The sequence below is a fragment of the Antennarius striatus genome, chromosome 8 (assembly GCF_040054535.1).
Source record: "Antennarius striatus isolate MH-2024 chromosome 8, ASM4005453v1, whole genome shotgun sequence".
NCBI lineage: Eukaryota > Metazoa > Chordata > Actinopteri > Lophiiformes > Antennariidae > Antennarius > Antennarius striatus.
The window spans coordinates 18,970,187-18,996,702 of NC_090783.1; the positions used below are offsets into that span (position 1 = coordinate 18,970,187).

At 39.0% G+C, this 26,516-nt stretch overlaps 1 protein-coding gene across 1 annotated transcript in view; it reads right to left on the reverse strand.

Annotated features, from left to right (window-relative positions):
• The window catches only part of LOC137600803 (ankyrin-3-like), a 91,515-nt gene that overhangs the window by 43,164 nt on the left and 21,835 nt on the right, over window positions 1-26,516 (reverse strand). Inside the window, exons 3-37 of the mRNA XM_068322620.1 lie at window positions 24,667-24,765; window positions 22,585-22,683; window positions 22,383-22,481; window positions 22,111-22,296; window positions 20,675-20,773; window positions 20,133-20,231; window positions 19,931-20,029; window positions 19,561-19,758; window positions 19,011-19,109; window positions 17,882-17,980; window positions 17,602-17,700; window positions 17,210-17,407; window positions 17,003-17,101; window positions 14,740-14,838; window positions 14,272-14,469; window positions 13,948-14,046; window positions 13,472-13,570; window positions 13,256-13,354; window positions 13,064-13,159; window positions 12,882-12,954; window positions 12,698-12,748; window positions 9,340-9,466; window positions 9,064-9,142; window positions 7,906-8,009; window positions 7,383-7,418; window positions 5,983-6,207; window positions 4,865-5,019; window positions 4,474-4,685; window positions 4,185-4,392; window positions 3,365-3,461; window positions 2,017-2,245; window positions 1,713-1,838; window positions 1,474-1,596; window positions 1,347-1,379; window positions 1,227-1,248 (exon numbers count right to left, since the gene is read on the reverse strand). Of these exons, the coding sequence (XP_068178721.1) occupies window positions 1,227-1,248; window positions 1,347-1,379; window positions 1,474-1,596; window positions 1,713-1,838; window positions 2,017-2,245; window positions 3,365-3,461; window positions 4,185-4,392; window positions 4,474-4,685; window positions 4,865-5,019; window positions 5,983-6,207; window positions 7,383-7,418; window positions 7,906-8,009; window positions 9,064-9,142; window positions 9,340-9,466; window positions 12,698-12,748; window positions 12,882-12,954; window positions 13,064-13,159; window positions 13,256-13,354; window positions 13,472-13,570; window positions 13,948-14,046; window positions 14,272-14,469; window positions 14,740-14,838; window positions 17,003-17,101; window positions 17,210-17,407; window positions 17,602-17,700; window positions 17,882-17,980; window positions 19,011-19,109; window positions 19,561-19,758; window positions 19,931-20,029; window positions 20,133-20,231; window positions 20,675-20,773; window positions 22,111-22,296; window positions 22,383-22,481; window positions 22,585-22,683; window positions 24,667-24,765 (4,162 nt within the window). The remainder of the gene's footprint in view (window positions 1-1,226; window positions 1,249-1,346; window positions 1,380-1,473; window positions 1,597-1,712; window positions 1,839-2,016; window positions 2,246-3,364; window positions 3,462-4,184; window positions 4,393-4,473; window positions 4,686-4,864; window positions 5,020-5,982; window positions 6,208-7,382; window positions 7,419-7,905; window positions 8,010-9,063; window positions 9,143-9,339; window positions 9,467-12,697; window positions 12,749-12,881; window positions 12,955-13,063; window positions 13,160-13,255; window positions 13,355-13,471; window positions 13,571-13,947; window positions 14,047-14,271; window positions 14,470-14,739; window positions 14,839-17,002; window positions 17,102-17,209; window positions 17,408-17,601; window positions 17,701-17,881; window positions 17,981-19,010; window positions 19,110-19,560; window positions 19,759-19,930; window positions 20,030-20,132; window positions 20,232-20,674; window positions 20,774-22,110; window positions 22,297-22,382; window positions 22,482-22,584; window positions 22,684-24,666; window positions 24,766-26,516) is intronic.

Sequence of the window (26,516 nt, forward strand, 5' to 3'; positions counted from 1 at the left end):
GGGAATCTTAAAAAGAAACAACAAAGTGATCCACAAAAATTTGGAGGGAAGTAGATCAACAAAAGAATAAGCAAAGCCAGGGGCAATAACAAAACATGATGGTCAAGAATCTGACAAAATTTTAGAAAAGTAACACAAAATGTTTAGAGAAAGAACAAAAAGACACATATTGACCTACAAACAGAACCATAATGGAGATAACAGACAAAACAAAAAGTCTCAAGATTGTTGCCTACAAATGAAAATTTCAAAACACAAATAACATAATAAACTTTAAATACATAAATACGGTGTGTTTTTAGAAATAGGGAGATTTTGTAGTACATATTTGTAAGCAGAGTATAGTACCTTCCGCTATATTCATTTTGAGAAAAATGTGATTTTGCTATTGAATATGCGAAATCAAGATTTTCATATGTTGTTGTAGAGTCATTAACAATATTAACAGTGACATTACATAAAAATTGTATTTGTGGTAGTGTTTACAATATAACTAAATGAAGGAATGAAAGCTACTAAGGGAAATTGGTGGATGGAAAAGAAATGTATACTTGAAATAAAAAATGGCTTTAACCAAATTTATTAAAAATAAATGGCATAAATGAAAATAAACTGAACAAAAAAAAGGTTTGAGCATGTCCACTGTTATATGAATGGAAAAGAAAATAATGAATTGAAATGAATAAGCGTTATTATTTTTAACTTTCATTATTGATTAGTAAACGAAAAGGTCAGAGCAGTAACATAAAGTTAAATGAGATAAGTGGGAGAAAGGAATTGGTTTGGAGTGAGGGGAATGCAGAGTACATCAGCCATACTACATTTGCCAGTTAGAAACATATACGTTAACACAGTATTAGTACAGCAAAATAAAATTGTGTAATTTATCTAAATGTGAAGAAGCATTTTTCTACAAGTAAATTTGTAGCCCAAGTTTTACCCTAAACCTAATAAAAAATATCATTATAGTTACAGTTATTATAATTACTTTATTATTATTGAAACTACTACTACTACTACTACAATTACAACTACTACAACTACTACTACTACTAATAATAATAATTACAATTCAATATAAATATATACAAGTTATACACTGGTACCTTCAGTAACAATAGCAAAAATTGAGAAATGTTTAATAAAATGTTTCAAATGCACAAATCTTAAAATTTTCAACAAATACTATGAAACATAAATATTTAAAACAGGAGAATACAACTTACATTTCTTGTCACTTTTCTCACTCTGTGAAAGAGACAAGAAAAGAACAGTTAGCCATAACCTAATTTAGATATTATTTTTTCCTTCTTGGAGTATAGAATAGAATCACAAGCTTAATGTACCTCATCATCTGCATCTTGATCTGAATCAGACTCCTAAAAAATGAATAAAACAGAAAAAAACAAATGATATAGTTACGGCAACAAAAAAAATATTGTTATATAAATTCAAACTGTGGTTCAAACTAACCTTTGAGTATGCTGGGAGAGTGATATTAAGGTTGCAGATAGCATTGTGGGTAAGACTACGGTATGTACGTGGTTCCTTGGTGAAAGACAAACGGCCACATGGCTCCTGTGCCGTGTCTCTAATCTGTCCATTCATTGGAAAACGGTTCAGTTAGATAACTATAGTTTTTAACATCTGACCCTCTGAAAACATGAGTAGAAATTCAAACACTTGGATATAATAATACTGTACAGTCATACTTTGATGAAAAGGGCTAGTCTGTTTTCCTTGAAGGCAAAGAAGCTGAACACATGGTGTTGGCCACTCTTGGTAAGAGGCACCAGGTTTCCAAAACAGTCAGCAAATATAGGTTTTCCCTCCAGAACCTGTGTGTGGATATCAAAGGATATTGTTGAGCACCTTCTCAATAATCTCCTTTTCTTCCTTATTTTTACTAAATTTGGGCTGAGCCAAAATACATTTTTCTAATGTGATGGCTTACTACAATTAGATAAACCCTTTTTTAAACTTAACTCTCTACATATTTATTGATGATAATCACACCTCAACATCTCGGCTACGGGCAACTTCTGTGAAGTTCTCTTGCTGTTCTAGGGTCTTGTCCATTTTGTCATCTGTCATGCAGAAACAGCGAAGACGAGCCTCAATGGGGTCCAATGTCTTTGCAAAAATGACAAACTTTGCCATGTATGGAACACAGATGATCTCTCTGTAGAGCTGAGAGGCAAAACTAACAGACTCCTGAATCTGTCTGCAGTCTATTAGCCAGAATCTGAAATAAATAAAACCTTTTGTCAGTTCATAGATATCACCAGGTAGTTAAACTGTTCAACTCGAATCAACTCAGCTTTATTTATATTGCACTTTTCAAAAGAAGACAACAACAGTTGATAAAAAGTGCTGTAAAAATACAGCCAAACAACAGTGTTCACCTCATGATAACAGAGCAATATAAAAATAATCATTCAAATAAATAAACATAAATAACTAAATGACCAGAAAACCCTAAAACAGGGCACAGCCTCAAGTGGTATTAAAAGCCAAAGAATAAAAATGAGTTTGAAACATATTCTAAAAGATGGACAGTGTGGAGGATTGTCTGATGGGCAGTAGAAGCTCATCCCACAAATTTAAAGCAATATCAGAAAAGGACTGATTCCCTCTGAGCTTTTGTTTGGACCTTGGCACCTCCAGGAGAAGCTGATCAGTTGACTTGAGGCCTTGAGCTGGAGTGTAGGAGTGAAGCAGCTCAGAGAGTAAGGTGGGGTGGGACCAGATGCCCTTCCTGACCCAACCCTCTGTATTTATCTGGGGTTGGGCTTTTAATGATACTTGGGCTTGGGACTGTATTTATCCGGGCTTGGGATTTTTTTGGGATGAAAAATCAACCGTTATATCATGAAAAACAAGAGTGGAAAACACGAAAAGAATTAGAGCAAAACACGTAACGAAGTTACTGAAAGTTAAAAAAGTTCCAGACTATGGCCATTGATCGATCTATAATGCAGGCATGTTTGAGTGGCACAAGTAAACAAATGCATGTGAATGCGCTGAGGGAGGGGTAGGGGGGAGGAGAGAGGGACTGAGAGCTATGCCCCATTAAAACTGAGCGTTTGGGGGCGGAGGAGAATTTAACAATATTCAATCAAATTTATTGAGGACCACGGATCACTTTGGGGCAAGACATTTCAAATACAGTGTAGTTGGACATTTGGCAGCTGAATGACATGAATTTAAAAAAGCGTAATATGATACTCAACTACTCTCGAGGAGTTCATGGTTTCATTTTGCTTAATTAATGTAAAGGAATGTACTGCAGTAGTTTAAACTATAAGTCTGCTATAAAAAAAGAAACCTTGACTTCACATTTGAAAATGATGGAAGAGCTTACCTTGCAGATACATTTGTAGTGAAAGAAACACATTGATTAACAAAAGTGAGAGGTGTAGAGCCGGTAATGTCCTCCCATTGGGCAGGAGTTGTTCCACCTGAAACACAGATATACGGCCTGTTACTCTTCCTGATTAAAAAAAATAGATTTTAGATCACCCCACTAAAAAATAAGATTATAAAACATGGTATTCTTAGTTTAATTCTCATGCTCACCAATTAAAGCAGGATACCCGAAAAACTTCTGAGAAATGGTGTTCTACTAAACTATGTAGACTATCCTCGCAGGACAGTCTGCATAAATACAGGAAGGCACTTTGTTCTGCTAAAGCAGCTTATTACTAACCATTAATAGAAAAAAAAACACAGGTTTTTGTTCTGTATAATATCCAGTCCATATCCTCCAGCATCATCCCTCATCTATCCATCAACTTAGGTCATGCTTCCTTCCTTCCTCAGTCGTCATCATGCAGTCATCAGGCCAACGGTGATAGTGTTTATGGTACAGCAAACATGAAGGTAGAGTTATCTGTACAATCGAAGTATCCATCTATGTGTTTACCCCTATTTCCCCCTTCACCCCCCCCCTCTCCTTCTCTGTAACTCCAACTGGTCAAAGCAGACAACAACTATTGTCTGTTCAGGGATTCTGTCTGTTAAAAGTAGATTGTTCCTTGCCTGGAGAAGTCTGTTGGGTTTCTGTAAACAAGCTTGAGTTACTGGTTTAGACCAATATTATTAAATATTATTAAAATTAGATTTGATTTCATTTAAACAGTTGTCCAAACACCTATCTTTAGGACTTTGATGACAATCATTACCTGTAATACTGCAAAGCAAACGTAATGTGGGGGTCTCTCCACTGAACTCTGTGCTTGGCCCATCATTGTTAGAACTCTTGGGAATGGGGATTGTCATTGTGATTGGTTTGTGGAATTTCCTCCTTCTTGGCTCCAATGTGACAATCGAGCTAAATATTGCTTTGTTACCAAGAATCTTTCTCACCACCTCTATGTCAATGGGCTGAGCCTAGGACACAAAAAGATTTTATGTGGTGTTATCAATTAACTTAACTGTCAACATTGCTTTGTTTCATGTCAGCATGTGTACCTGTAGCCCAACTCTGATCTTTTTAGTGAGGGCTCCTTCAGGGAAGACAGCCTGGACCTGAGGCACAAGAGTGCTACTGAGGACTCCACCCTCTGGTCCAATCAAATGACTGTCTTGCTTGATCCGTGACACGACTGCAAAATACTGTGGGAAGTCTCGGGTAATGATACGGCATATTCTTTTCTTTTCAAGCTCTTCGGGGGAATCCAGTTCTGTAAAGAACAAACATATTCATTATAAAAAATCCTATGAGCAAATTGGTTGTGTGAAGTTTTGGAGAAGTTTTCCTCATTTACTGAGTTTATGCTGTGACTGTGTCTGTGATGTGAAACATCAGCCTCTATCAACAGCTGATGTTAGTTACAGTAATATCACAGTCAAGATCTCTTACTTTCATCCATGCCGTTGAGTATCTGGTTTAGCTCCTCTTCTGTGAAGTCACAATGGTGTTCCCTCCAGCTCTCCCCTGCTTCACTCCTTAAGATCACTAGCTCTCTTTCCGTGCCTCGCAAAGCTGCGAAATGGGGGATCTCCACAATTACAGGCCTAAAAAAGGGCAGCAAGGTAAATTCAAACACATAAAAGCGTATTTATTTTAACAGTTTTCGGAGGTAACTTAATCAGAAAAGCAGTGATGTTTGGGAAGATTTATGCATGACCTTAAAAAGAAAAGACAGAAACAACAAAAAAAGAGCATAAACTCACATTTCAGTTTGAAAAAATCAAATTTTTCATTTAAAAAATTGTTACACAAAAATAATTTCAAAATAGTTTCAACATAAAGAAGACCATCCATTCAACATGAAAATACAGTATTTTCCGCACTACAAGGCACATGTATAAGCCTTTAATTTTCTCAAAAACCGAAAGTGCACCTTATAATCTAGTGCACCTTATATATGAAAACGGTTTAAAAATAAACCATCCATTGAAGGTGTGCCTTATAATCAGATGTGCCTTATAATCCAGTGTGCCTTATATGTGAAAAGGGTTTGAAAATGTGCCAATCACTGAAGGTGCGCCTTATAGTTCAGTGCGCCTTATAGTGCAGAAAATACTGTAATGCAATTTTAGATGTCTACAGACAGAGGAAGGCATCAGGATAAAGTAAAAAATGAGGCTTATCAAAGTCAAGGTTTTAGAATTTTATAGTACCATAACCCAAAGGAAGCCACAACAAAAAAAAGTCAAGGTGGAAAAACATAGGTGAATATATAATATCCAGGAACGAACGATGGTAGGGTATCCCCAACCATGGTCCTACCCTAGGAACTTGGTTCCTGGAGGACCCAACTGCAGGATACGACTGACCAGGCTTTCACCCTCATTTAAAGGGGGTGGAGCTGTGGGAAGGTGGAGTTTACTGATCCATAGGCAGCACAGAGAAGAAGTGAAGAAGAAAATATGAACAATCCAGGCAGGAGTGTAGAGAAATTCACACAAACAAAACACACACCCAAACTCAAACACACATATGGCATACAAAAGCAGACTCAAATACACACTCACCCCAAGAACTGAGCTCCAGTGGGTCCTACTTCTATGATGCGACCAGCCAGTCCCTCACCCTCCACCATTGGAGGCATAGAAGCAAGACGGTGTCTTTTCACCAGCCTGCAAGTCACACGTGTGGGTGCAGAACATTTTCTTGGCGGGACAATGATTCTCAGGCCATTGTGACGACAACCGCGCATGGCTCCTCCCCTGGCATCTACCATGAAGCTCACCAGGAAGCTGGAAAAAAGAGTTCCGGAAGGATCCAAGTAAATACTTTTAGTTGTGTCGAAGTGTAATTTGTCACAAATGTTACGTTTATTGATCATGAGCCGCTATGCACACATAGTAACTATCAGTAAGAAGGACTTATTTTTAACAACATTCAGCACTGATTAAAGCACATTTTTCATACCAACACGTTTACTTTCATTATTTTCAAGCCTAAGATTTCATTCCACTCAATTTTTCATGTGCAAGCCAGGCAAGTAAGGAGCAAAGCATTAAATAGTGAAAGTGGTCTTACTTAATTTGAGTTTTAATAATCAATGCTTTTATTAGTAATTTTAAGGTGGAACTTTTTTATTTGGATTCAAGGAAACATATAGCTTGGAGGTTTTCTGTCAGAGGAAAGGAAGTTGGAAAGTCCTTACAAACCACCAGCTTCTCATAAGATTTTCTGATTCCGTAGTCGACTATTTGATCAATTACAATAATCCATCAACAAGAATGATGGACACCTCCTGCATTCAATCTTTTTGCAATCAGCTATAAAAGATAATATTTGTATGGTTTTAATCAACATTTAAAAAAAAATTACAGTCAATCATAGCATGCACTTTCTTGATTCCATGTGATTAGTTCATAATCACAGCCACAACCAGTACACTCTGGTTGTGGCTGAATTGAAATTGAGCACAGTGTACTTTATGGAACCTAATAATCTGATATATTCAAAAAGTACTTGTGTAAAAATAATTTATATTATAAGGAGTGATGGTCCTTACTTTGATGACTCAAAGTAAGTAGCAGTATCATTTTAGGTAAAACTTGGTACTGTAGTATAATTTCTGTTACCAAATCATAGAATTGTATCAAAAAAACATGAACTAACATAAACCATATTCTCTTGGAGCTGTGAAAATACAATTAAAATAATTCATTTTTTATTAGACAGAAAAATAAAAATATACCATATGTATGTGTCAAGGTTAAAATTTACTGTAGTTGTATATCAAGTATAGAATAATTGGCTGACATATCTCTAGTAAACAAAACCCACAGTCTGTAAATTTACAGTCATGCATTGTGAAATCATGCAGATTAGATGGATTGCCACTTAATATTGCATGAGGTGAAAACCTAAAAGCACAGCGCGGAGACGAAGGGGAAAGTAGCAAAAATAAGAGTATCACCTGCTGTTGTCATGGTCTAGGCACGGCGAGGAATGGCTAGAAGCAAAATGCAACAAGCACACACACACACACACGCACACACACACACACACACACACACACACACACACACACACACACACACAGACACACACACACAAACACACACACACACACACACACGAACACCATCACAAACACAGCGAAGGTAGAAGAGCATACAAGGACGAAACAAGAGAATTACCAAACATAAAAAAGCAACAAAACCCTGACCACAAACAGTAAAATGGTAGAGCAGCAAAGATAAAAGACGCAAAACAGCAATGACTAATAACATAATAAAAAACTAAAATTGATTCAGAGGTGACTCATACACACTTGAAAGCAAATGAAATTGTTTCACATGAGGAAATAGTGTGTATGTGTGTGTGTGAGTGTGTGCGCGTGAGTGTGTGCGCGTGAGTGTGTCCGTATGCATGTGTGTGCACGTGTGAGTGCGTGCATGTGTGTGTGTGTGTGTGTGTGTGTGTGTGTGTTTGTGTACCCAGAGTGTAGCAGACTGGAGGACAGCACCACATTATCAAGGTGCTCAGCACCCCAGCTCAAACGAAACGAGTCCTTCTCATGCTCTCGAGAAAGTGCTGACACCTAAAAACCAGCAAACACATAAAAGTCTGTGTTTAATACAAAAGTTAGGCTGTGGTCAAAAATTCCAAATCCCAGGTAGTCCTCAACATACGCACATAATTGTTTCCGAGAGGTTGTTCGTAAGTTGAATTGTTTGTAAGTTGTTATTCGTTAAATTTCAATTTATAATTGCCATTTGAGATCATTTAAATGCCATTGCTAGTCTAAATACAAAAGTACTAATCCCTAAGACTTACCATAAACAATAACAGGACTTACAAAAAACACATAAATAAAAAAAAATGGTAGTACCATGTTATATCTTTTACATCCCCTCTACCTCCGCTGAATGATTTTATCCTGAGGGAATGCAGTGAAGAATGAGCAAAGTTTTACGCCACTGATATATTCCACCCCACTTACGTCAGTGTCGCCCTGATGTGCTTCCGAGTAATCAAGAGTCTGACATGCCACTTTAATGAATTATTTAATTACTTAATTATTTCCATTGAGTTTCTCAGTTTACTCAAACAACAATTAACATAAAATAGCAAAGATATTCAGAGTTCAGTGGTTAATGCTTCCAGGCAGAAACCTAGCCTGAAGACATTGGTTCTTACATCATTTATTCACTGCTCACTTACTGCTCTGTGCAAGGTAGTGGGACATTGCGAAGGTCGGCAGGACTATAGTGATGACTGAATTAGAATTATCAGAGGTAGAGTTGTCATCAGAGACTGTCACCACTATCGCTATCTTCACTAGCCTTTGGTTTATCATCAATGATAAGTAGTAAAGTATCCAAGATATGAAACTGGACGTACTGAGATGCTCACAGAGACAACAAAAACGAGAACAAGAGGGGGAGTGGAGTGTTGGACGTGCACGTATGCAGCACTGTTATGGCAGAAAGGAGAACTGCAGTGCAATAATCAGATACGGCGACATGCGTTTGTTTGTATCTTCGAATGTTTGTAAGCTGAATATTCATAAGTTGATGGCTGCTGGTACTTAAATATTATCTTAGCAACACCAAAATATGGCAACAATACACTTTCCTACATTTTTTCCTCACCTGGTGGCTGGTAAGCATTTCTTCAATGAGGACTCCATCTCTCTGACGGAAGGTTTGGTGGATGGGAGTGAGCTGCGGCCTGTGGAATAAGCAAGTTGTTGTTAAAGCGCCTTTGTGTGCATCCTTTTGGTAACTATCAGCATTATGTGATTAAGCAGTTGTGGATGAGGTATTAATGAGGTGTCATTGCCCTCTTTCTACTTGTTTTATCATTTCTGAATTTATATACAGTATAATTTAAATTTCAAGTGTGAGTTTGTGTCTGCTGTGGGTAACCTGTCTAGGTTGTGGCTCATGTAGCTGAAGCCATCCAGGTAGTGTCCAGGCAGAGAATCATCTCCTAGCTCTTTAAGATCCTCTGCTCTCAGATACTCTCCTCCATCACCTGTCATAGTGTCTTCACCTGAGAAACAAATACATGTGAAATGAAATACAGCAATCCCTCGCTTATTTACGCTTCAAGATGCGTGGCTTCACTACATCGCAGATTTTTAGTAGGTAGTCACGTGATACAGCATGCGCATGCTATTTGCTGACTGAATCCATGTGTGGGCTGTGTTCCGAGATTCAAAGTTCCTCCTGCAATTTTTCTTCAATACAAAAGTGTTTTAAAGAGTCTATGGTAATACAGATATAAGGTGGTTTAATATCAGTATGGGGAAGGTTGTCCTGGAATGTATTAACCGTAAGTAGCAAGGCATTGCTGTAATGTAGAGAAAAATATTTCTTTCAATATTGTTTGAAGTTGGACAAAGATATTTGATATCACTGTTTGTCAGTTTATCCTCAATTGACTGAATCATGTGAAAACTCAGGAAATTTATCGTAGTGTATTTGGACATTTTTCACTCATCAGACCAAAGACAAGAACAAAGCTACGGTGCATGTGTAAGCATGTGACACCCCAGCTGTTCAGTCCAGAAATATATATCTCAATTTCATGAGTGACAAGTGACAACTGAATGAGATACCTGAAAATAGCAACATTGAATAGAAACAACGCTGGCTTTGAGGACATCTCTATATTACTAATCCATCATCATCATCATCATCAGCAAGGAGTCATGATCACATACAACATACAGTACATCCCTAAAAATGTCAGTAACTTCATTACTACGCACTTTGCTCTTACTTTTCTCGTGCTTCTCACTCGTTTTTCATGATATAACTCTTGATTTTTCTGCGCTAAGCGTAAAGCTGCTTTCTCAGTCAGCCGAACGTAACTCATGGCTCATTGGGCAAACACGATGAGATTGGCCGGTGAACGCAGATATTTTTTTTGGAGAATTACACAGTGTCTGCAAATGGGATAGAAATCAGTGGAGAAGATAACAGATGATTACAGACAGGAGGTAATTAAAGCTGTGTTTCCTGACAAAAGTCACGGACAGTGAGAGATGCTAACAACACCAGGGAGCTAAGCTAACTCAGTATAATGAAAAATTGGATGTTACTGGAGAGGTGAGACAAAGGTTTTTTCTTGCATTTGTGAAATACAGTGTGCCCTTGTTCCTAGTGGTTAATGCGTTCCAGTAACCACATGCGATTAACAAATTCCGTGGCTGATCGATGAACTATGTATCTTATTATTTATGGTAATTTAAACATTTATGACCCTTCCCATGCTGATATTGAACCACCATCTATCTGTATGACCTTTTCCTACACTCTTATCGACTGTTTAAAGCACCTTTGTGTCTCGGCTAAGTCCGAGACTCACGGAACCGAACGCGCTGCCGGATGCCTTCAGCCAATAGAATGCGCACGCGGTATCATGTGAATGCCTACCAATGAGAACCGCAATGAGAAGTAGTCAAATACACAAGGGTGCACTGTATATTGAACTGTTGGCTCTTGGACCCTGTCCGTACTTTATCTACTTCCACGAAGCCTATGTCACAGTGACGAAGAGAACGAATGTATCAGCATAGCCGTTTACTCATACTCATAAGCAACTGTAAATAAGATAAAAAAGTGCTCTCTCTTTCTGTCTCTCTCTATCTGTGTGTGTGTGTGTGTGTGTGTGTCTGTGTGTGTGTGTGTGTGTGTGTGTGTGTGTGTGTGTCTGTGTGTGTGTGTGTGTGTGTGAGAGAGAGAGAATGTATCAATCCACCCTTTGTCTCTCACAAGGCTGGGAATGAGTGATCAATTCACCTCTTGATTTCTGCCTGAATTATTTCACATTCAGGGTTTAGGTCAGTTGAACGTAACCCTTTTAAAGGCCGAGGCTGTTTGTTAATAAGCTTAGCTTCTGCTGATTTTATTCATCAAAAAACAGGCGATACTTCTGATTTTAGTAGTGTCTTCATCTGCTATGAAACTGGTTATGTGTTCGCTATGACGCTGAGGATACGTCTTACGCGGACACAAACACACACACACAAACACACACACCTGACTGAAGCAGAGCTAACTAGTTAACCAAATGCTAGCTGACTTAAACAGCTTGTGAGGAACTTTCAGTGTGTAGCTCTGAGCCAGGATCACCACACACTACTATCGTAGCCTGAACAGAACATCTCAGGGATGACCGTGCTCTTATCTGGGTGGACAATCAAATATGACTCGGCATAGGTCAATTGCTCTGTTAATCACGCTGGGTGTGACGTCACACACGGCGCTGTTATTAATTCAAGCTTTTTCTCCATTTTTTTTGCATTTTTTCAGATATTTATTCATGCAGGAAGCTTTTGTTTTCCAGGTTCTGGAATTGAAAGGGTTAGAGGGGACCACTATGTATACGTAGAGACCTGACAAAATGTGATTTTCCTAATAGGACCCCTTTAGTTAAGTAAAATCAGCTGCATAAAATTAAAAACAGTTGTAAGGACAATGGCTCTAGAGATTCTGGCGGTCTGGGGATTATAAACACACACACACACACACACACACACACACACACACACACACACACACACACACACACACACACACACACACACACACACACACTGTCAGTATGCAAAATGATCATTTGGACATGACGAAAATACAGTAAACATGAACAGTGAGCGGGCCTGAAACAAAGGGGTATAGACAGGCAAGTGGCAGATTTTTTTTTTTAATATACATTTTATTTTATATACTGTTATGATCCCTGAAAGGAAATTAGTAGCACACTCTACTATTCAATCGCATGCATATATATTAGTGTGTACAGGCCCTCAACACACACACACACACACACACACACACACACACACACACAAACACAACGGGCCTGTAGCCATGCAGTGGGAAGTAGATTGGCGAGCTCCTTCTTGGTGCACCCTAAAGAGATGAGGGAGTGCTGCCATGTGGTGGTATGGGTTCAGTGCCTTGCTGAATGGCACACTGGCACCAACTACCAGTCCACATGCCATACTGTTGTCCATGCTGGTCTTTAACTGCCCACCCTCCTGTTACCAAGCAAAGCCCCTGTGGACTTATCTATGAAAGAGCCCCCATAAATGAGAGCGTAAAAGGGGAGGAAAAGCCTCAAAATTCAATGTTTTACTAAAGCAATGAACTGAAGTAAATGCATTACCTCATACTACCATAGACCTATTAATTAGAATATTAAAAAAAGAATGTAAATTTAGTCCACATCAAGCTGACAGAGCAGGACATATTCTTGGACATTTTCCAGTACCTTCTACTTCCACAGACATCTCAGATAATGGCTCATCTTCCAGCCTCAAAGCTATGAGACACAGTTTTAAGACATTGAGCTACAAAACTTCTCAATGAAAACAGACAGATCTTTATTCATTAAAACAACGGAGAAGAGAGGTAACATCTTTTAGCTTTCGGTGTTTCTGTTCACATTAACTCACCTTCTTCATCAGACACATCGAGGACCTCAGTCATCGTCTCAGGGACATTGAGCTTGTGTTTCTCTGTGATCATCTGGTGTGAGCCCCCGTTTACAGTCAGTGATAAAGACAACCATAATGAAGAAAAGTTGGACAGATTTTCAAGATATTTTGGACAAAACTTGGTGGTATAAAAATCTCACCGTTGTATTGATGACGTCCTCGGTGACAACTTTCAGTGTGTCCACTACAGATATATAACCAAGACGTCTGGCAATAGAGAGAGCAGTGTTTCCATTCTGTCAGGAAGATATAGATGTGAGACAAAAGTGAGGAAACTACAATTTTATACAAGACTATGTTTCAGATGAAGTCAAATAGATGTTTTTTCACACCACAGTAGTAGCATTGGGCTTGGCGCCATGATGTAGCAACACATTGATAATGTGTGTGTTCCCTTGTTGTGCTGCCTGATGAAGAGGTGTGTATCCATTCTACAGGATGACAGAGAGGAGTTTTTATCACCGTAAAATTAAAACAGTTTGCAACTACGTTATGTTTTTGTGTTTATTCTAATATTTAATGTGATCAGAGATGCACTTCAATGCTACCTTGGTTTTGGCATTGACGCTGGCACCTTGCTGTAATAAAAAGTTCACCATCTTGACATTGCCATAGTGACAGGCCACTATCAGAGGAGTGTATCCAAGCTGAAGAGCAAAGAGCAGAGGAAAGTGACAGAGAAAACTTATTTCCAATATCTCAGGTTGTTTCACTTGTTTGTAAAGTTGTGCATCGTAATGAACTGCCAATTGATATTCTGAATGATAAACCAGTAGATATAATTTGACATTAACATGTTTTCCAAAGCAGAGCATTACCAAAAATATTTAAGCTTTCCTAGAAAGGGGGATTATTCACATGTAAATGTATTTATCAAACACACCTCCAGAAGTAAATGCACACAAAATAAGCATAATTAAAACAAACTGGTATTTCCCTTAAATTATTCCACATCCTAAAAAATTCTGCCTTGAATGGAGTCTATATAAATCACATCATTACTGATTGTGATTAATAACTGTACCTTAGTTTGCTGATCCAAGTTGGCGTCATGCTTGGCAAGCACTTCTGCTACATTAACCTTGTCTTCTTGGGCTGTGAGATGCAGAGGAGTCAGTCCACTCTGTAATTCATTAAGCATAGCAATGTCTCACCATCTTTGTGTAAAATTACTTTGGTGATGCAATAAGCCTTTTTGGGGACACCCCTAAACTACAAAATCTGTATTGTTTTTATCTTGTCGATTCCTCAAAATATGAGAATGAATTGTGCCAAATGTATGGTGACTGTGATGGCATTACCAAAATTTACTGATGTAAATATAATTATCAGAATAATTGTGTGTGACCTTGGTGGTTGCATTGACGTGAGCTCCTTTGTCCAGCAGTAGGATGGCCATCTCAGTGTGTCCCTCCTGGGCTGCCAAGTGAAGAGGGCTAACTCCCTGTTTGGTCAAAATGTTGGTCTCTGCTCCATATTGCAGCAGCGCTATTGCAATGTTTTTCTGGTTCTTCTTTGCTGCAATATGGAGGGGGGTGTAGCCATTCTGGAAATGAGGGAATATGGTTACATGTTTTCCAGAACAGCTGAATGCTAATACATAAATTACATGACAGATGTTAGAATCAACTCAAAAATCAAATTCATCCTTTAGATCAATCACAGTCATCCCTACTATAATGTAAAATCCTTAACAAGATCAGAGATAATGTGGATAGGTGCACCTGAAAAGAAAACTCTTGAGCCAAATCCCAGAAGAATTCTGACAGAGGAAACAAATAATCTATGAAGTGCTTTACAGCCTAGTTTGGCATACCTTTGCAGCATATTGAGGTGAGGCCCCTTTATTTAACAGCAGCAGAGCTACATCTTGGTTGTCATAGTGAGCTGCCACATGTAGAGAAGTTAGGCCATTCTGGAAAGGAGGCATTAGTTTAAATCATTGATATGTCTTTTACAAAACGGATCACATGAAATAACATGTAAATGTGATTATCTGTTCTGTTCAGATAATGTATATATACAGCATACAGGTTGTCCTCAACTTACAAACACAATCGGTTCCGAGAGGGTGTCGATAAGCTGATTTTTTTCATACAGGAGGCCTATGGTCTAGACTGCTGACACTAACTTTCAATTTGACAGATTTGTCGGCAGCCTCGATGTTCGTGAAGGTCCCCATGTACGTATATAAATACATTGTGTGTTGGTTTCCTGCCCAGTAGTTTTCAGAGATGTGGGTAAAAGGACAAAATGTTGCAGATGACACGTCAACAGAAAAGCGAAAAGGCCATATGAAGTCCAACACTAGTGTTCACTTAGTCTTACATTGGCTTAGCCAGTGATACCCAGGAATGGACTGGGTGGCAACCATGGATAGTTTGGTGACAATTGAAAAGACAATTGACATCCCGGAAAGATGGTGCACGGGACATAAAAGGCTAGCACCTCAACCTGTATCTTCCATGATGGAGAAACCTAAACAATTGCTATGGAAAGGCTTTCTAAGATATACCCCCAGGAGACCCCGAGACGGGGGGAGAATGAGAACCCGCATAGGAAGGATTCAATGGTATAGAACCATGCAAAAGGAAATGTGACTACATATTCAAGATCTATCTGCAGAAAAAAATGCAAGAACACGCATGGCCTAAACATATAAACCCCTTCACTTTCACAATGAAGCTCTTGGGGTAGAAGCGCAATGGCAACCTAATCTGCTCAGCCAAGAATGTGAACTCCTTTTTGCACAACACCCTAGTGACCCACAGATAGAGAAATGGAGCTTTAGCCACAGAGGTTCATCATAAGCCCACAATCTCCATCAGTGGATTTTGATGTGAGAGAGACCACCTGGTCAGAGGTTCAGGAGGTGGTGGAAAGAGCCAGAGTAGCTTCAGCCCCAAACTCCAGTGCTACGAGTGATCACTGATGAGATGCTAAATTAGAAACCTCATGTAAGACAATTGCGAAAGAAATTAGCCAGAAGTGTGTCCATACCCTGGAAAACTCAAAAACTAAACTTAAATCTGAAGGCGCTTTATATAATTTATTGGGCATTAGTTCTGCCCTATCTGAACTACTGTGCTGAGGTATGGAGAAACACATATAAAAGTGGCTTACAACCTTAATTTTTAACCCTGAAAAGAGTCATAAGAACTATTCACAATGAACATTATAGAGCTCACTTGTATCACTTAATTAAATCTAAACTACTGAAAATACATGACATCATAAGCTATAAGACTGCTAACTCATGTATAAAGCAGCCAATAATTATTTACCACAAAATACACTAGCTCAAATTCAGAACTAGAACAAAGGCAGTCAGAGACTGCAAAATCCCGCGACACCCCTGAATTCAAAACTTTACCCTGACCTACCTTCAGGGTAGGTCAGGGTAAGTCGCAGGATGTTGCAGTCTCTGAATTCAAAATTTTACCCTGACCTTCTTTGATACATCAAATCACTAGCTTTGATCTGTGGTCTTACTCATATTGCCCTTCTCCCTCGTCTTTCTAATCCAGTTCCTGAGTGGACAAGGTCAAAACATTTGACCTTGACTTAGTTTTCTCAAGGTCAAGGTCATTATTTCATTTTCATCCCCTTTGCTGCCAGAGTAATGAGCTTTTTGTTTCATCTTTCTATCTGCAACGGTTGCGAAGATATTTGGTGGACTAACAGACGGACAGACAAAGACACAAACGCTGGCAATTAGATCACTGCTTTGAAGTGTAATGTAATAACAAATCTAACCATCAACCGAGTGGAAACACAGCATTTTTACAAAGGAACGCAAGAACTACAGTAGAATTATTTTCATTATCTTTTATTTGTGTCAAACTAATGTCCTAAACTGAAAATGTCCCAGCGCATCCATGAGATGTATCTTTCACCTGACATGACATTTGAAATTTTAATATATGGGGCATTATTGTTAAACTGCTCAGCATGGGTTGTGGCAGAAAGGGGACCTACAGTTGTCGGATTTGGGGGCACGAATTTGTTTGTATCTACGAATGTTCATAAGTTCAATGTTCTTATCTTGAGGACTACCTGTAATGATATATTTACTTTACCTTGCCAGCATCATCAGGGAGAGCTTTGTGTTGAAGGAGAAGTTGCACTACATCAAGGCTTCCATACTTAGCTGCTACATGTAATGGAGTGAATCCTTTCTGCAAGGTGGAAAAGGGACAATCTTGTTTCTAACTTGCATATCCAAACCTATGTGTTTGATAGATTACATATTCGTCTGTGTACCCTGGGTTCTATATTTTGCTCACCTTTGTGGCCAGTGAGTGTGAAGCTCCAGCCTCCAGCAGCACAGCAGCAGTCTCTACTTGGCCCTCTCTGGCTGAAATATGGAGGGGAGTGTAGCCATTGGTGGTTGCAGCATCTGGATGAGCCATGTGCTGCAGAAGCAGCTGTACAATATCAGTTTTTCCCAAACGGGATGCAATGTGGAGGGGAGTTTGGTCCTCCTGGTGTTGAGAGATGAATTTGTTGTATAATGTGGGAGATAAATAAAAGTGGCACAAAGACAACAGAGAAAAACAGACACAGAGCGACAAAGATGACATGACTCATGAATGGCTGTACAAACCGGTGGATGGAATTTATATTTAGGATAAAGAAGGAAACAGTGAGTAACTGCAATGAGAAAACACTGACTCACCCTTGCCATGGCATCCACCAATGATCCATTCCTCAACAAACAACGAACCACTTCCATCTGACCTGCTCGTGCTGCCATGTGGAGAGCTGTCTCACCACGCTGGCATGGAAAGGCAGAACATTTATGAGCAAAAAGATGCTGAAACATGGACAGGACAGAATCTAGATGGTTGCACTAATAAAAGTGCAAAAAATATGACAGGTTGAAAAAAAGGTCTTGACTTTACGCTGTATGTACTTCTGACCAAACAGAGAGCAAAACAAATGATCTGGCAACTCACAATGTTGCGAACGTCTGGTGATGCTCCATTTTGCAGCAGAAGTAAAACAATGTTGAGGTGTCCCATGAAGGCAGCTACATGGATGGGTGTAAGACCCGACTGGGAAAAGAGAGACAACAAGAACGTACTAGGGACATGAGCATGTTTTATATTGAAACAGAGTTGATTTTACCTCAAGAAAGTAGTGCATCCCTGGGATATACCTCAAAAAACATTTGTGCATCCCAACATGACGTTTATGCAACGCAAAAGTAATAACACAATATATGGTAGAAGCCATATGCAATAGTACAATAGAAAAGCGAAACAAACTGTTGATATTAATGATTTTATTAATAACAATGTCATAATTGTTTAAATAAATAGAAAAAATGAAAAGATTATATATTATTTTTACCGAAATGTCAAAGCCTAGTAATCGTTCTTAAACAATAAAGAAAGACGCAATACTGTTTTTTTCACTTTTGCCTTTCACTCAAGTTTTCTTTGTCTTTAATTCATATATTCACCTGTAGACACTGCATCAAGCTGAAAGAGCCTTCTCCCCAAATACGCTTTTTTTAGCCTTGCCTCACCCATAGATAAAAATGTGGTACAAATGTTCGGATTTTTACTGGTTTTCGCTTGGCTTCTTCTGGATCTCTATTCGTACTATCCACAGTAATACCTGTCTCTTTTTCTTCATTAACTTTTGATTTTTTGTGTTTATTCAAGAAAGCACTCATTGTCACTTTATTTTTCTCCAACTTTTGCATCTTTTTCGGAGACATGGCGATAATGTAAGACTACTCCTCGCTCTCTCACTGCAGCATGTAAAATGGGCAGATGTTGTGTTGCCGTTTGGTGAATTTAATGAGACTGAATCACGCAGGTGAGTCTCATGATAAGAAACTCGAGATCAAAACATAATGGCAATTTCCGGGTTTAAAATTTAAGTGGAGAATTGGATAAATTGTAAATATTTTTGTTGAAAGGAAGTGCATTTTTCCCCCAATATTATATAGCTGAAAAAGGTAGTGTAGACTTTTTTCAATGTAAGTACTAAAAGCTTGCGTCCAAGGGACGCACGTTGTCTGATGATCGTGCGTCCCTGTCAAAAAATGTGTGTCGAAGATTCTTAATACTTCACCTCAGTGATAGCCTGAATGGAGGCTCCATATTTGACCAGCAATTCCATCACCTTCACCCTGTTCTTTTTACAAGCAATATGCAGCGGAGTAAACCCATTCTAGTGGAAAAAGAAAGCGAGATAAACAGATAAAAATACATCTGGGGAAGAAAATGTAGCTTTAACATGTACAGTATATTCTTTATATATTGTTAATTTATAAATACACTGAATTGGTGAATAGACAGTAAAAAGCATATGACATCTTCTCTGTTGTTGTCTAATAGTCTTACTTACTGCATAATAAAGTTTCTATCTATCTATCTATCTATCTATCTATCTATCTATCTATCTATCTATCTATCTATCTATCTATCTATCTATCTATCTATCTATCTATCTATCTATCTATCTATCTATCTATCTATCTATCTATCTTTCATCTATCTAATTGAATGGTATTGCTGTTTTCAATTTTAACTAAATTCTCAGTTTCCAGAGATAGCATGGGAACATGTTAATGGCATTGTGAGTCTGTGTTAGTGCAACCTTTGTGCTTATAAATACCCACCAGTGCTCTAACATTGGGATTAGCTTTTTTGTCCAGCAGAAGCTTTGTGACTCTGTAGTGACCGCAGTGAGCTGCAACATGTAGTGCTGTGAGGTAGTCTAGTGTGACATCATCAACAGGCGCCTTGTGCTGCAGTAGAAATTTCACACACTCTACATGGTCTCCCTGGGCTGACATGTGCAGAGGGGAAAGTCCGTTCTGTGTTAGGAGGAAAGTGACAATGTGGCAGTGGTGGGAAGAGAAAGAAGGCAAAAAACAATATCAATGTATTGAATGCTTTTCCCAGCGACCCGAATACGGATAAACGGAAGTAGATGGATGGATGAATGCTTTTTAATTAATGTGACAGGAAGTCTGAGGGGTACACCACCTTGGTTCTGGCTAAAATGGGAGCTCCTCTCTCCAGCAAAATTTCCACAGCTTGGTCATGCCCACTCCTGGCTGCACAGTGCAGGGGAGTCAGTCCATCCTGAAACAGACACAAACATCACAGTTTGTCTCATGCAAAAACAGGTATTTTATTAGTGGGTTTTTCGCAGCAGAACTGTAATTCATTAAAGCTGATGTCTCACCCTGGTTTTAGCATCTATCTGTGCCCCACGGTCTAAAAGCAGCGCCACCATGTTGGTGTTGCCTCTCTTCGAGGCCACATGAAGAGGCGTTATCCCATTCTGATGAGTGAGGCAAGGATAATAAGGGCAGTCTTTAAACACTCATTCATTTAATACCAGAGAATAAAATAACTACTGATTGTGATTGGGAGGTGATACAACACACAGCAAGTCCAATCTATTTTAATAGTAAAAGGCATTCATTTTCTGATGACTTACAGGAAAGTATTAAATGTTGCAACAATACTGACCTAACTGTAGAAACCAAATTGACTGAAACTACCCTATTTCCCTAATAAAACTAACATACAGTATAAAATGAAAATATTCAAGATCAATGTAGCCTTTGATGTGCTAGCAGGAAAATTTGCTATTGGTATAGTATAGTTTAAAGACATAAGACACTGTCATATGACACTCTTCTGAACCTGGACACAAACATTTCAAGTTTTAATAAGTAAGACTATATAAAATAGTGATAAGAAGTGGAAATAAGGCACTACCCTGGCTGTGAAGTCCACAGCAGCCCCTCGGTTCAGCAACAGGGTGGAGACGTTCACGTTACCATAGTGAGCCGCAATGTGAAGAGGCGTGAAGCCGCTCTGTTTGAGACATTCAAGAAGAGGTGTTTGCGTGTGTGTGTGTGTGTGTGTGTGTGTGTGTTTGGGGGAAAGGAGATTATATTAAACAGCACGTGATAAATAAAGGAGGGTAGTTTCTGAACAAAATAATGAAATGTGAAAGAAAGCAAGCAAGAAAGAAAGAATCCTTAAAAAAAACATACCAGTTTATGAAAAAATCAGCATGCATCGAAAGTAACACATGCGTACATAACCCATGCAAAACTCTGAATTCTACCATGTCAAACAAAACAATAGTGAAAATACAATTTTGTGTTTGAATCCTAAAATTTTGACATAAAAGACATGAAAAAACTGAAAATAAACAAACACTAAGGTGCACTAAGTGTACCTACTAGAAAGGACAAATGGACATTATACATGGGGCTTATAAACACATATATACAGTATATCTACTACTAAAGTTGAAGGTTGGTTCACTCCTTACCTTCCCATTCTGATAGACATGGTGCAATTTAATTAAGAAAAAGCATTAACTTAAAGATCACCAACATGTCCAAAGAGAAACAAAAAACCAATGCTGTCAACAATGTGCATATGCTGTGGGTTATGCAGAGAACAAGACAGCAATAACTGAAAATGTAGAACTTTACTGGAACAATTTCTATTTTTTATTCAAAATCTTCTAAAATTACCAATCAAATTAAAAAAAGAAATATAAATGAAGTAGCCTATAATCAAAATGCAATAAACTAACATTCTGGCTTTTTAAAAAAATAAAACACAATGTTTTTATCTGTGAGTCATGCAGGATTGCATAGCTCAACAACATCAGCTGCATGCATTTGTATTAATACATCATTCTGACATGCGAGACCCTTTGAGTCTTTGCAACACAAAGCAAATATCACGACAAAAGAGCTCAAAGAGATGGTCAGAAGCAACAGAAAGGAATTAAACGAGGATTTGAGAACTCTGTGTACCTCCGTGGTTCTATTGACCATCATCTGGTTAGGTCGCATAGGGAAAGAAAGTGGGGATAGGTTGCAGGGAATGTTAGAGAAGGGGTCTTTTTACAACATTCACATACAACACAGTGTAAGTTTCCAAGATCACAAAAACAGAAAATACAAATAAAAACAAGGAAGAAAAGCATCCTTGAATAGGCTCTGTACGTATATACACAGAATATCATTCCATCAGTAATAAAATGAATGAACTTGGCAGTGGGATCTTTTAATTTCTGTTTCTATTCAGCCTCTATGTCTTGCACTACTCCCACTGGTCACTCCATATCTGTTCCCCATCAATTTCTCCATCAATTTCTGCCTCAATTTGTCCCAGCCAGCCTTCCTCACCTTAGATTGGACATCAGCATTATGATCATTCTGGAGCAACAGTGCAGCAGATTTTGTGTCATCTTTGCGGGCAGCAATGTGCAGCGCTGGGAGGCGAACCTTCCCCTTGGTGTCATGCTCCAACAGCAGGGAGACTACCGAATTATGACCCTGCTGCAGAGCGATGGCCAGTGGAGTAAAGCCATCCTGGAGGAAAGACACAAGGAAATCAACTGTTAAGGTAGAAACTATTACAGGTATAGAGATATTGTAAAATAAAAACAAAATCTTACCTCTGTCGCAATGCTTTGGTTCCCATCATTTTCCAATATGTATCGCACCACCTCCAAATGATTTTCTTGTGCAGCCATGTACAGTGGAGTGAAGCCATTCTGTAGAGGCAAATGGATATAGTCCATACATGCACACATCTATGATGTCAGATTAAAGATTTACACCTTTCAATGGATTATCTAATAAATTTAAACCTCTCACTTGTGACTGGGAGTTGACATCTGCTCCTCTCTTCACCAGTAGTCTGACTACTTCTTTTTGTCCAGCCAGTGAGGCAATATGAAGGGCAGTGTTCCCTTTCTGTGGAAGACAACAAGGTTATGGCCCTTGGCCAAGTGGATATTTTACGAGCAACCGTAAACGATGGATTGCTGTTTGAAAGATTCACAACAATGAACAGAACAGCACAATATCACAAAAACGTCCAGTGGTGGGAATCACTGGAATGAAACCCAGGACCTTTTTGCTGTGAGGCAATCGTGATACCCATTGCACCACTGTGCTGCCCTTCATGTTCAAGTTAACTAAAACTATTATAGTAATTGTCATCAGCAAACTGCTTAAAGTATCTTCATTTTGCAGGGAATGATTCTCAACTTTCTCCCCATTTATTATTCACTATGTATTTATATTATTCTTGATTGACGGGATTGATGACCCTTGTGTTTTACCGCTGAAAAGGTTTCACACACAGCTTATTTATTGTTCAACAACATATCATATTCCATAAAATCATCTCATGTTTATAACACTGCTGACATTATGGGAACCTTAGAAGTGAATTTTGTCATGAGATAAGAATAGAATAACCAAATGAATGCGTAGGTTGCAACATTTTCCTGGAAATTGATGGGATTATTTAAATAGTCCATTAAATTTAAGATGTCAGAGAACTTCATCAACATCCAAATGAACAAATAAACAGTTTATTTGAAAACGCTCGTAAATTCCTAAATGCTCGTAAAAATTCAAAACAAATTTGTAAAAACACTGTTTTCACTACAGTGAAGATATCTCCAATTGCAATCTGTAAAACGCATGATAGTTTTCAGACTAATTTATAAATAGATAAATAACTACATAAATAAACCCTTTAATAATTCCCTAGGGAAATTACTTTTTTATCTCCAATATTCACACATAATTATATCGTATAGTCCCGTACACACACACATAGGGCCTCTAGGCATGCAGATAATGGGACGTAGAGTGGCGGGCAGCTCTCAACTTGGAAGGGGACGGTGCCTTGCTCAAGGGCACCTCGGCAGTGCTCAGGGGGTGAACTGGCATCTCCCACTGCCAGTTCACACTCCAAATGTTTTGGCCCACACGTGTCTTGAACTGGTGACCCTCTGGTCCCCAGCCCAAGGGTTAGTAGTCTGAGCTAATGCCACCCCTTAAGTGGAGCAAAAAATAAAATCTCTGGGACTTAATACAGAAGAAAAATGGCATAGGACAAAATAGAAATACACATACAGTACAAGTATATAAAATTTCTATGTAGCATGTGAAGTATTTGAATATTTTGCCACATTCTAGCAATGAAAGCTTCTGACATTAATACTTCTTATTTTATATAATGCAAGCCTCATGATGAGCTGTCATGTATCTGGGGTTTACCCCGTCTTTTGCCTGTAGTCAGGCTCCAGGAGAATTGTGGCCCACAAGGTGGAAAAGTGGCTATGGATGGTATTATGGATGGTAAATCAGCTTTTTGGTAATTTGCCTGTTTTTAATGTCAGGATGTGAAATTTATAAACCGCAATGTGACAGATTCCTTGCCTGTTGTTTGTTGCTGGTAGCTGTTAAACCTGACACTTAAGGCACCCAACAGTGAACAGTTGCCAAGAAGGCTTCTTTGCACTCACTCACTCCGGTTTTGTCCTATCGAGTACAGGCAGAATATCTTGTCATGACACTCAGAGAAACAAAACTATTTAGAGGTTTGATAATCTTGATAATTTTGATTAAAAAAATAAATCAATAAAAAATAAAAGCAGAGAAATTGGTAGATCCCATGTATCAAGGTAACAATCCTCTTGTGGTTTAACTGTACTCATGGCCCATTGCTGCATGTTTTCACCCTCACTGTCCCTTCTTTCCTTGTCACTGCTCTCTCCTAGTAATTTACAATAAAGGCAAAATGTTTATGTTATACCACTACATATTTAACTGATGTTTATCTTTGTCCTTTTCTCTGTCAGTGGATGCCACTATTCATCTGATTTTCTTTTTACCCCACATGCCATCTCAGACGTTTGGCTACATAACATCAACATGTACCTTAGTGGAAGAGTCAACAGGTGCTCCTCTCTCCAATAGCTCCTCCACTAAATCTGTATGTCCCTCTTTCGCCGCCAGATGTAGTGCATTAAGACCATTCTGGAAAGAAAACCAAAAAATTATGCATATCAATACACGCTTTTAAAAAAAAAAAACAGGGAACAAAGAATTATATCACACGCCTTAGGTCAGACCGTTGATTTTGGTCACTAAATACAGAGCCAGCATCAGAACTAAGCAGAGAGTGGACAGTGACAATAACATCAAAATGCTGTATTCATTTCATGTTTTGTTGCAATAGTTTGATGATCTGTTCTGATTTATAATGTACTACACACATGTTATTCTTTTACGATTTTGGCTAGTGGTTAATATTGAGCCTGCAAAACGTGTTTTTTATAATCATCATCACCACCATCACCATCATCATCATCATCATCATCAACATCATCAATATCATCTTCATCATCATCCTTTATTAATCCGCCATAGTAGGCCCAGATGAGCAACTTGTAATGGGACCGTGCCTTGCTAAAGGCCACCTTGGTCCCCAGCCCAAGACCTCGTGGACTGAGCTACTGCCACCCCGGTGGCGCCCAGCCTCGGTTGGCAAGGAAGCAGGTTGGCGAGGAGGAGGACAACCAGGAGTACCGCTGCCACCTTGGCACAGCGCGAGATGGCACCTTACCCCCGCCTCCTGCGGGCGGGCATACATTTAACCGGTAATGACCCTTCCGCAGGTTCACCCGCGGAAACTTTGTTTTACTTCCTCTAGATAGTCGACTTTGATTGTCTTCTCTATGCTCCACCAGTGCAATAAACAACCCCAGTGAGGCCGATCTGAAGTGTTGAGGACAAGGGGCAGGGATTTAATCAACGCAAGCTTACGACCCACGCTTACCTTGAATTCCTCGTTGATTGGAAATAATTGCAATCCCCAAACTCTATCAGAAAATGGGGTTCAGTGGGTTACCTACACCTGTCAGGGAAGGAAGTACACATGCTGATCCACTCAGTGTGGCACGCGAGCAGCTCCGGACATCTAAGGACATCTCATCGCCACTTGTCCCTTTAAGAAGGTATAAGTTGACTGCAGGGGGAAACTTATCTAGTTAGCATCCCAGAGTCTCATTCATTATCTAAATTAACCAGAAAACTCGTTCCACTAACTAAGAATGGCCATGCACCACCACTCAAAGAATCGAGAAAGAGCTATCAATCTGTCAATCCTTTCTCACTGGGCCAGGTGAGGTTTCACGTGCGGAGTAAAATTAAGCTGCAGGCTCCACTCCTGGTGGTGCGCTTCAAGTCAGTTCATTTAAGTTTCAGCTTTGCAACCATACTCCCCCCCGGAACCCAAAGACCTTTCTCAGATGCTGCCCGGCAGGTCAAGGGAATGACGCTGCCAATCGCTAGTTGGCATCATTTATGACTGGAACTACAATGGTATCTGATTGTGTTGGAACCTCCGACTGTTGTTCTTGATTAATGACAAAATTCTTGATAAATTCTTTCTCTTTTGTCCATCTTATGCCGGTCCAAAAATTTCACCTCTAGTGGCACAATACAAATGCCCCCAGCAGCCCTTCTTAATCACGGCCCCAGTTCAGAGAAGAGAACCCTAACCAGAGTTCTATTCTATTATTCCTAGCTGTGGTATTCAAGTGACTGGGCCTTGACTTGAGCACGCTATTTTTTTTAAAGTAAAAAGTTTTGAACTATCCACAGCACTGTTTATGACAGGTAAGGCAAATTGAACAAAACATGTCGTGCAACAACTTTCTTGCTTCTTTTTAAAAAAAAAAACCTTTTCATCTGTCAGTATTGATCTACAAGAGAAATGCATTCAT